Here is a 12,408-nt window from a genome sequence, read left to right on the forward strand (position 1 = left end):
TCTGACTGGTCACCAACAGTTTTCTCCAAATCCAGTTTAGAACATGCATAGATTGCAGGGGACTTACATTACAAGGAATAAGAATTACATTGTTTGCTGTTCAACACTGCAATATTTTAGCTTCTAAATGAGGGCCTATGAATAACCAAGCCTTGATCAGACAATCCAGTGATTAAAATCATGAAGAGTCATGAACACTGTCTGGGAACTGTTAAATGAACTTAAAACAGACCCAAAATTAGTACAGGTATGTCACATTGGCTTATAAACATTTGAATTCAAAGAAACCTGTGGTAGACAATGTAAGCAAATGGTTTGTTTTGAGGCTTTTAAGTTTAACACTTAGCAATGCATGAGCACACTGCCCAGCCTCAACAAAGTAACTTCTTCCCAGTATGGATTTGGGACTTCACTGAAATGAGTAGAATTTTTCACATTCAATGACTTCTCCCAGTGGGACAAAACACAACAAAGACATCTCCAAGTAGGACAAAACACAACAATGATTTCTCCCTGCTTTATTCCCACCTTATTTGTGCATTCACAATTACATCATACACACGTGTTGCCACTCACAGAGGGCTTTCTTACATACAACAGAGGAACATACTACAGAAAGACAGAAAATAATATAGTTTGTACATGCTTTGAGGCAGTGTTAACATAAAATATCTGGAATAATTAGTCATCAATATATAATATAACATTCGGATACAACTGTATTGATAATATATAAAAATAAAACAAAGAAGAACAATACTTACAGACTTGGTACATATTTGCTTATAATAATCTAAATCTGTATTTGCATTCTCCTGTATCAGAGGCATTAGACAGTAAACAGTCTCAAAGACAATTCACCAAAATCCTAACATCGGAAGAGGAATGTAGACCTTTTCATTTTAAAGTTGCAAATTCAGACAACAAAGCAGCTTGTGCATGTAGCTAAATATAAAATTTGTCTCAAAGGTGTAACGTGAAAATAAACAGAAAATATACTGAACACCAAAAGAAACTCAACTGTTTTTTGTCAAGTTTTTAAACAGAAGACGTAAACGTAAGCTTACTTCTATGAGATTTCAAGTTTTTGAAACTTGCGGTTATTCTGCTGTTCAGTATAGTTCCATAACACTCTGGAGCAGCCATTGCTCCAAAGTGGTCCCGTGTGTATATCAAGATATTTATTGGGGAGGTCAGAGATTATCCGGGGAGGGTCACTAAACACTATGATGTTCTCATGGAGAGGGTCATACAAAATATTACAGATATTTGAGGAGGGTCATGAAAATTTGGACAGTTTATGATAAATTATCAAATGATGTTGTACAGAACCTATCAAAATTTGAGACTCACCAGTTTGAATGTAGCCTGTGACTTAAGTCAATGCTTCTGAACTAGATTTTGAAAAAAAATGCCAAAGACATATCAAAGATTGTAATTAACTTATTACATTTACTGCATCAAGAATGTCCAAACCACCCGAAAAATAAATCACGGGTACTGCAGTTTTGCAGGTGGATTTAAAACAATCTGACCCATAATATTAGGGTTTGTTTTAAGGAGTTTTAGATCAGAATTATGTACATGAAGGATGGACCAAATATCCTTAAATCGATTACACAATTTATCAAAACACTTTTTTCCAATTGTCATGTGTATAAGACACATGAACCTTTAAGAAACACAAAACATGCTGACTGAGGAAAGAAATAAGGATTTGAAGAGATCTAATACTTTGTAGGAAAGTAGCTACGGTTGAAATAGCACTTGCATTATCCTCATCAAGGCAAAACTTTCATGATCAACATTGAAAACAGGACCGAGCAATACAAATCATTCTGGACTTAGTTTCTTTCACAGGTTTCTCAAAGAAAACAATAGTTTGACAAATGACAGAATGTTAAAATTTTAAGTCACAACAATGTTTCAACCATATTTTGACAGGAAATAGTTCACAAACTTGTTTTCAGTCCAAATAAACAATGTTCTTTTAAGGTGTAAATAATGTTTACATTATGATGTTTGTTATTTTTCAGTTATATTTTACTCATCCACCGAAAGTAAATGCCCGTCAAGTTTGAATATCAACTTTAGCCTTTTCTTCACTAATAAAAGAATCTAATGCATGATTCATTGCAAAGACATAGACACTTAACATAGTTACAACTATGAATCCAAAATAATCTGCACCAGTCAAGACATGTTTTTCTGTTGCTTCCAAAACCTACTCACCTGCTAACAATACACATATACTGAACAAAAACAGTTAGGGATATATGTCAATTTTGAAATTATTAATGATGATCTATCTATTCATTGACCCACTGATCAAATATCTACCACAAATATACCAATATCCTTAACTTATTTTGTCCAGTATATATGACATTACAGTAACACATCCTTCATTACCAGATGTCAAATATCTCAATTCTGTTATCATGACTTCAACCATAGACACAACATGCAAACCCCTTCATAATAGAGGATGATTGGGACAGGAACAGTCGTGCTAAAACATAACTGCAGCATTGTATAAATGGACCCCATTAAACCACAAAGTAGAAGAGACAGGCAGTCACCGATGTTCCAACAAATTCACAAATGAATCTGAGCTAAAACACTAAACAGAAGGCAGAGCACAAAAACACCACCAAAGAAATATCAGGAGCTAGTTCTTTCAGTTTTAGCTGTGAGGTTTGTGAAATATACCATTTAAAAAAAGTAGGGGATATATATTTACAAGGTTGATAAAATGCAAAGGAGGAAACAGATAATGATGAGAAATAAAGGTAAAACATGACAGTTTATTCCATCCCTTTAGAAATAGTTCATCTCAATGGATATATATTACCTTTTCTCACATGCATTGGCTAATGGTATGTTTTCAAAATGGAAAATCCCCTACTCTTTTTGAATGGTATACATGGACACATACAATGCGTTGTCAATGTTTGTTCTTGCCTCTATGACACATACTGGTCCTTTAATTGAGCCTGAGAAGACAATTTGGATTAAAAATATCCAAGCACAACGCGGATTCTTCATTATCCATTCACCCAAATGGATATTGTCAACAAAATTCTTGAATAATTCGACTGAAATCAATAACAAGATAAAGAACTGGATTTCCAATAACAAAATCAGTGTATCCTCAACCTACACTTGGTCCTCCTAAAGTAAACAATAAATATCAACATGGAAATAATGAGAAGAAATGCAGATGAATTGACTGGACACAACACAAAGGCCAGATAGAAACTGTACCATGCAGCTTGTCAGCAGAACTGAGTAACCCTGGTTAACAGATTAGAGTAACCCTGATTAACAGAATTACAACCGGTAAATGTACGGCTGAAATAAATTTGAACAAGAGACAGTTTTTACTAAAATAAAGATTGAAAAAAATAACATCCTAAGTGTATGAATACTGTAATTCGGTTGCAAAAGCTAATCCTATTTGCACAAATTTGCACAACTGACACCATACTCACACTTTATTACTCACCAGTGGAAGATACCTATGATATATATAAGATATATAAGATACCACGGCATACTAATTAAATGGCAATAATATCTAGTGTAATGCCGCTAGACATATGACATCATTATGTTAACAGTTATAATGCTAATGCCTCTGTCACAATGGTATCAGACCTTTCTTGACTCACAGGAAATTGATATGACAGTCATCACATTGAAGGCATTTTCTATCAACTAATGTTGGAGAGTAATAAACAGGATACCAAACTCATTTCCGTGAAATACCAATTTCATTAAACAGCTGGTATCAAACGAGTAAAAGCTTTCAAGGAAGGTTGTTTCGAATCCTCTATGTACTAGTCCAATACTTCATAGACAAAACACATTTTTGTTTCAGAGATGTAATCCCCTTTGTCATGAGTCACAAAATATCGGTATCTGAAAGTGAAAAGGGACTGAAAAGCTGGAAATACAATTTGTTTCATTTCATTCGCGGTTAATTCTTCAAATCTAAATGTTTTACACATTTTGTGTAACCTATATACATAACTGTAACAGTTTGAAATTTTCACAAATATAAACTTCATAAAGTTATTAATGTAAGGTGCAGTTCAACTCCACAATAAATATCATCACATAATATATGTTGCAATTAACAATGATTCTTATACTGATAATGGTCCCTCAATAAACACCCAAACAGTCCACTTAGAGGTAGTAATCCACAACAATACAATTACAATGACGAAAGTGTTGATTTGACTGCTGTTATCCCCTTTGTTGCATTAGAGTTACGTCCCCTTGCCAGCATTGCCATACATTAAATCCATAACAAATTAAATACACATATGCTTACACACGGATAAATAACTGCATAACAACCACGTCTATAAACAAGCAGCATTCAGGCTTTCACACAATCACTGTGTAGAACAAACACTCGGTACAAAACTGCAACAATTTGTTAATAACAAAGAGAAAAGAGCTATCCAAAATAAATATTGTATAACAATAGATCGCCCACCTTGCAAACCTGTTGAATCATTTTCTATAACCCAGAATGACCATTTATTGCATGTAAATATAATATCTGTCAAGTAAATACAATACAAACTAGACCACCATTTTGCTGGACGCTTTGCGTAGAAAAGTTGGAATGGAGCGAATAGCACTGTGACTGACAAGACATTCTAACAGCTTTTAACAATATTCTAGCAATATCATGGTGGGGGATACAAGAAATGGTGTTCACACATTGTACCCATGTGGGGAATCAAACCCAAGCGCTCAGCATGACAAGCCAATGTCTTAACCACTTGGCTACCCCACCACCCTGACATCCTAAGAAGTGAGTGAAATTTAACTCTGATTTGAACAGTGTGTCAGTCTAATGAATAATTTATTTGTGTTTGTTAACTACTTAACGCAACACTCAGAATATGCCAAGTTTGTGGCATCAGTCTGTAAAAATACTCAAATCTGGATCACACAATCCTGTGACCAGCACCATGAGCATCAATCTATGCAATTGGGATACAATGACACGAGTCAAGAAAGTCAGGAAACCTGAGAGCCCAATCCCGTCAGTCGCCTCATACGACAAGCATGGGCTGCTGAAGACCATTCTAATGACCTCCCAAAACATGGAATTATAATGATAACTTGAACAGGTTGATTATAGACAATATACAGTATTGTAAAATGTGTTAGTAAATGAACTAGGTGTGCATACATCACAGGATTCACAGCCTGCAGAGAGACAGAAATGAAGAGATCGTATCAGCAGAGTTATCTCCCTTATACCATGCACTGATTTCCTATCGACATATTAGATGGTGATAACAGGACAGGGGAAATATGAAGGAATGAAGCGACTGGCATCTCCAGAACACAAAAATACACGTCTCTCTGATGTAACAATGATGGGCTTGAACTTGTGTCTCCACTAAATCTTCATAAAACTACATCCATCTCTAGATTCAAGAACTGAACCCAATATATCAAGAAAATATATCTAGATGGCACTGGCCAAAAACATATTTATACTATACCTCCCACTACAGTCATTTGTATCTAAATTATCATCTAGGGTCTGTGTAATCTACAGATTCTAGTAGTTGTTGTAAAGGAAGCAGTTTCAGTCTGTCACCCATATTTTATTGAACAGGACCATGAAGTTGTCGTAGATCATGAAGGTGATGGCGACATCCAAGCACACTCGGCTCAACCGAGGAATTGTACCCTTGTAAAATCTGAAAAGAAAAGAACATGTGTTGTTTGAGAAAACAAGAGGAAATATGATTTCTGTTCACTCTAAGAAAAAAATGATCAATATCATGAAGGTTTATAAAGAAGACAGATATTGTGGATTGCATACACATAAAAACTAACAATGGACAGAAATAATATTTAACCTGTTTTATTTTCTTCAGTATTATGTGCACCCAAGTATTCAAGTCTTACACAGAGGAAAACATTAAAGTTTTCATGGGTTTTTATCTTCATCACCAATTGTCTTAGCAAATTGATTCCATCTTAGATTAGTTCCTGGACTTTAAGACATTTTGTCTGCACCTGGATCTTCGGCTTTAACCACTTGACTACCCTACCTAACCTTACGCCCTACAGAACAGGAGATATAACATAGATGGTAAATCAGTACGTGTAGTGCTGTTATATCACTTATTTCAGATTACTATTGACCAAGTCTTTATACTTGACTTGTTGAAGTGATACAATGTTTATTATTTTTACTTACGCTCTTGGGCCCTCGTGTTTCAATATTTGAGTTGCGCAGTGGAAAGTGTTTTTGTATTTGGCCGCTTCCAGACCCTGTCATGAAGAAGGGTGAATATTAAATCAAACATACAAATGAAAAACACCAAGATACTCAAACACAAATCTGAACTAGTATTCTTGTTATTCAGATCTGTCTTGTGACCGTCAACCAACTGCATTCTGAAGTTATTCAGATATATCTAATTACCTCCACCCCCAAAAAGACCTGCATTCTGAGGTTATTTAGATCTATCTCAACCTTCAACCAACTACCCACCTGCATTCTTCAGTTATTCAGATCTATCATATGACCTTCAACCAACTACCCATCTGTATTCATCGGTTATTCAGGTCTATCTCATGACCTTCAACCAACTACCTACCTGTATTCTTTGTTTATACAGATCTACTTACGACCTTTAACTTCGTACCTGCATTCTTGTTTTAATGACATCTATGGGTGTGTTCCCAAACACAGACGCCGCTCCTGCGACAGCGCCGAACAGTCCGACCAGTAATGTTGGCACATGTTTCTTCTTGTCATCTCCCCGGTACAAGTCCTTCAAGGTTTCCATGACGAAGAAGCGAATGGCCTGGTTGCTGCCCTGCTTGAGGATTGTGGGCGTCAAGCCCTGATATGTGCCACGAATGCCTGAAATGACAACTCATCTGCTCAATGCACTAGCATCATTCAGTCAAATATAGCTGATTGGGTTACACTACTAGTCAACATCTAATGTGATAAAATACCGCTGACAGGGTTACACTATATACCAGCATATCAACATCTACTGTGTAATTAAGGTAAAATACTGCTGACTGGGTTACACTATATATCAGCATATCAACGTTAACATCTACTGTGTAATTATGGTAAAATACTGCTGACTGGGTTACACTATATATCAGCATATCAACGTTAACATCTACTGTGTAATTAAGGTAAAATACTGCTGACTGGGTTACACCATATATCAGCATATCAACGTTAACATCTACTGTGTAATTAAGGTAAAATACTGCTGACTGAGTTACACCATATATCAGCAGATCAACATCTACTGTGTAATTAAGGTAAAATACTGCTGACTGGGTTACACCATATATCAGCATATCAACATCTACTGTGTAATTAAGGTAAAATACTGCTGACTGGGTTACACCATATATCAGCAGATCAACATCTACTGTGTAATTAAGGTAAAATACTGCTGACTGGGTTACACTATATATCAGCAGATCAACATCTACTGTGTAATTAAGGTAAAATACTGCTGACTGGGTTACACCATATATCAGCATATCAACATCTACTGTGTAATTAAGGTAAAATACTGCTGACTGAGTTACACCATATATCAGCAGATCAACATCTACTGTGTAATTAAGGTAAAATACTGCTGACTGGGTTACACTATATATCAGCAGATCAACATCTACTGTGTAATTAAGGTAAAATACTGCTGACTGGGTTACACCATATATCAGCAGATCAACATCTACTGTGTAATTAAGGTAAAATACTGCTGACTGGGTTACACTATATATCAGCATATCAACGTTAACATCTACTGTGTAATTAAGGTAAAATACTGCTGACTGGGTTACACCATATATCAGCATATCAACATCTACTGTGTAATTAAGGTAAAATACTGCTGACAGGGTTACACTATATATCAGCAGATCAACATCTACTGTGTAATTAAGGTAAAATACTGCTGACTGCATTACACTATATATCAGCATATCAACGTTAACATCTACTGTGTAATTAAGGTAAAATACTGCTGACTGGGATACACTATATATCAGCATATCAACATCTACTGTGTAATTAAGGTAAAATACTGCTGAATGGGTTACACCATATATCAGCAGATCAACATCTACTGTGTAATTAAGGTAAAATACTGCTGAATGGGTTACACCATATATCAGCAGATCAACATCTACTGTGTAATTAAGGTAAAATACTGCTGACAGGGTTACACTATATATCAGCATATCAACGTTAACATCTACTGTGTAATTAAGGTAAAATACTGCTGACTGGGTTACACCATATATCAGCATATCAGCATCTACTGTGTAATTAAGGTAAAATACTGCTGACTGGGATACACTATATATCAGCATATCAACATCTACTGTGTAATTAAGGTAAAATACTGCTGACTGGGTTACACTATATATCAGCATATCAACGTTAACATCTACTGTGTAATTAAGGTAAAATACTGCTGACTGGGTTACACTATATATCAGCATATCAACGTTAACATCTACTGTGTAATTAAGGTAAAATACTGCTGACTGAGTTACACCATATATCAGCAGATCAACATCTACTGTGTAATTAAGGTAAAATACTGCTGACTGGGTTACACCATATATCAGCAGATCAACATCTACTGTGTAATTAAGGTAAAATACTGCTGACTGGGTTACACCATATATCAGCATATCAACATCTACTGTGTAATTAAGGTAAAATACTGCTGACTGAGTTACACCATATATCAGCAGATCAACATCTACTGTGTAATTAAGGTAAAATACTGCTGACTGGGTTACACTATATATCAGCAGATCAACATCTACTGTGTAACTATGGTAAAATACTGCTGACTGGGTTACACCATATATCAGCAGATCAACATCTACTGTGTAATTAAGGTAAAATACTGCTGACTGGGTTACACTATATATCAGCATATCAACGTTAACATCTACTGTGTAATTAAGGTAAAATACTGCTGACTGGGTTACACCATATATCAGCATATCAACATCTACTGTGTAATTAAGGTAAAATACTGCTGACAGGGTTACACTATATATCAGCAGATCAACATCTACTGTGTAATTAAGGTAAAATACTGCTGACTGCATTACACTATATATCAGCATATCAACGTTAACATCTACTGTGTAATTAAGGTAAAATACTGCTGACTGGGATACACTATATATCAGCATATCAACATCTACTGTGTAATTAAGGTAAAATACTGCTGACTGCATTACACTATATATCAGCATATCAACGTTAACATCTACTGTGTAATTAAGGTAAAATACTGCTGACTGGGATACACTATATATCAGCAGATCAACATCTACTGTGTAATTAAGGTAAAATACTGCTGACTGGGATACACTATATATCAGCATATCAACATCTACTGTGTAATTAAGGTAAAATACTGCTGAATGGGTTACACCATATATCAGCAGATCAACATCTACTGTGTAATTAAGGTAAAATACTGCTGAATGGGTTACACTATATATCAGCAGATCAACGTTAACATCTACTGTGTAATTAAGGTAAAATACTGCTGACTGGGTTACACCATATATCAGCATATCAACATCTACTGTGTAATTAAGGTAAAATACTGCTGACTGGGTTACACTATATATCAGCATATCAACGTTAACATCTACTGTGTAATTAAGGTAAAATACTGCTGACTGGGTTACACCATATATCAGCATATCAGCATCTACTGTGTAATTAAGGTAAAATACTGCTGACTGGGATACACTATATATCAGCATATCAACATCTACTGTGTAATTAAGGTAAAATACTGCTGAATGGGTTACACCATATATCAGCAGATCAACATCTACTGTGTAATTAAGGTAAAATACTGCTGACAGGGTTACACTATATATCAGCATATCAACGTTAACATCTACTGTGTAATTAAGGTAAAATACTGCTGACTGGGTTACACCATATATCAGCATATCAACATCTACTGTGTAATTAAGGTAAAATACTGCTGACTGGGTTACACTATATATCAGCATATCAGCATCTACTGTGTAATTAAGGTAAAATACTGCTGACTGAGTTACACCATATATCAGCAGATCAACATCTACTGTGTAATTAAGGTAAAATACTGCTGACTGAGTTACACCATATATCAGCAGATCAACATCTACTGTGTAATTAAGGTAAAATACTGCTGAAAGGGTTAGACTATATATCAGCATATCAACATCTACTGTGTAATTAAGGTAAAATACTGCTGACTGGGTTACACTATATATCAGCATATCAGCATCTACTGTGTAATTAAGGTAAAATACTGCTGACTGGGATACACTATATATCAGCATATCAACATCTACTGTGTAATTAAGGTAAAATACTGCTGACTGGGTTACACTATATATCAGCATATCAACATCTACTGTGTAATTAAGGTAAAATACCGCTGACAGGGTTACACCATATATCAGCATATCAACATCTACTGTGTAATTAAGGTAAAATACTGCTGACTGGGTTACACTATATATCAGCAGATCAACATCTACTGTGTAATTAAGGTAAAATACTGCTGACTGGGTTACACTATATATCAGCAGATCAACATCAACTGTGTAATTAAGGTAAAATACAGCTGACTGGGTTACACTATATATCAGCATATCAACATCTACTGTGTAATTAAGGTAAAATACTGCTGACTGGGTTACACTATATATCAGCATATCAGCATCTACTGTGTAATTAAGGTAAAATATTGATGACTGGGTTACACTATATATCAGCAGATCAACATCTACTGTGTAATTAAGGTAAAATACTGCTGACTGGGTTACACTATATATCAGTATATCAATATCTGAGTGAGTGAGTGAGGGTGTTTAGTTTTACGCTGCACTCAGCAATATTGCAGCTATATTGCGACGGTCTGCAAATAATCAAGTCTGGACCAGACAATCCAGTGATCAACATGAGCATCGATCTGCGCAATTGGGAACCGATGACATGTGTCAACCAAGTCAGTGAGTCTGACCACTCGATCCCGCCACTTACTCAATATTTACTGTGTAATTAAGGTAAAATACTGCTGACTGCGTTACACAATATATCAGCATATCAACATCTACTGTGTAATTAAGGTAAAATATTGATGATTGGTTTACACTATATACCAGCAGATCAACATCTACTGTGTAATTAAGGTAAAATACTGCTGACTGGGTTACACCATATATCAGCATATCAACATCTACTGCATAATTACAGTAAAATACTGCTGATTGGGTTACACTAAATACTAGGGCTGTAACAATGCATCAAACTACCAATCGTTTGCACCTGTACAGTCTCCTAAAGCAATTAGTCAATGGCAGAAACAAAAAAGACTATTGATGCATCGACAGTATGAGTGACTGTCAATAGTTTAACAACTGAATTTCAGTGATTGATGCACATTGCAAAATACAGGAAGAACCAGATTAGTACACTTTGATTTAGAGTTATCTCCACCTGTTACCTGTGAAATAAACTTGACATGGGTTTCAAGTTTCTTGTCACTTACTAAAAGAGACTGAAACTACTACAACTTGTGTCCCGTAAACTGTAAATTATACCTTCATTTGGAAAATGACTTCAGATGAGACAAATCAAGGAGAAAAAGACTATGCAGTAGTTGGTCACATATTGTTCTTGCAATAACATTATTGCTGGAGTTGTTTCCCATCAATAGTCACCCATAGAAAACACACAAATGCTTTATACATGTGGGTGGAGGACAAAACATCAGCACATTTGAGAAAAATGTGGCATATTCAAAACTCCTAATTATCATGGCAATGAGTTACTCAATATGTGATATGTGAACTGTGATATTTCTGACAGAAAATAATTTCAGTACTTTGACTGAAACATGCCTGTCAATATTTCTCACATTTTTTTTTTTAATTATCCTGAACATTGAGTGTTATTCAAATCTGGCTCACATCCAGAAATAGTAGCACAAAATATGTGTCATGTTCAAAACTATAAAGATTTAACAATGTTTAAAACTGTGGTGCAGTTGCATTCATTAAACGCAAGAAGCTGAAGAAAGCTTCACGCTAGTCACATACCTTGTTCTTTGATAATACACCTGACACCATGGATGAAACCACGATATTGAGGCTTGCCAGACGTTTGGTCATTGATGAATTTAACTTTGAGCGTTTCCATTGGAGTCACGGCAAGTATAGCTTCACTAACACCCGCACCTGGAAACAAGAAAAACAGGATTGTGTGGGATCAACATTCTAGACAAAGAGTCATCAAAAGATGACATATCCCCCTGCCCCCATACGTTTGAAAGGACAAAT

General features: G+C 35.4%; 1 protein-coding gene across 1 annotated transcript in view; it reads right to left on the reverse strand.

The window, feature by feature from the left end:
• Positions 1-503: 503 nt before the first annotated feature.
• LOC137297171 (tricarboxylate transport protein, mitochondrial-like) overlaps positions 504-12,408 on the reverse strand; it is a 43,663-nt gene continuing 31,758 nt past the window's right edge. The window contains exons 4-7 of the mRNA XM_067829187.1: positions 12,169-12,306; positions 6,696-6,916; positions 6,245-6,318; positions 504-5,738 (exon numbers count right to left, since the gene is read on the reverse strand). Of these exons, the coding sequence (XP_067685288.1) occupies positions 5,624-5,738; positions 6,245-6,318; positions 6,696-6,916; positions 12,169-12,306 (548 nt within the window). The 3' untranslated portion in view covers positions 504-5,623. The remainder of the gene's footprint in view (positions 5,739-6,244; positions 6,319-6,695; positions 6,917-12,168; positions 12,307-12,408) is intronic.

The sequence above is a fragment of the Haliotis asinina genome, chromosome 1 (assembly GCF_037392515.1).
Source record: "Haliotis asinina isolate JCU_RB_2024 chromosome 1, JCU_Hal_asi_v2, whole genome shotgun sequence".
In the NCBI taxonomy this organism is placed as follows: domain Eukaryota; kingdom Metazoa; phylum Mollusca; class Gastropoda; order Lepetellida; family Haliotidae; genus Haliotis; species Haliotis asinina.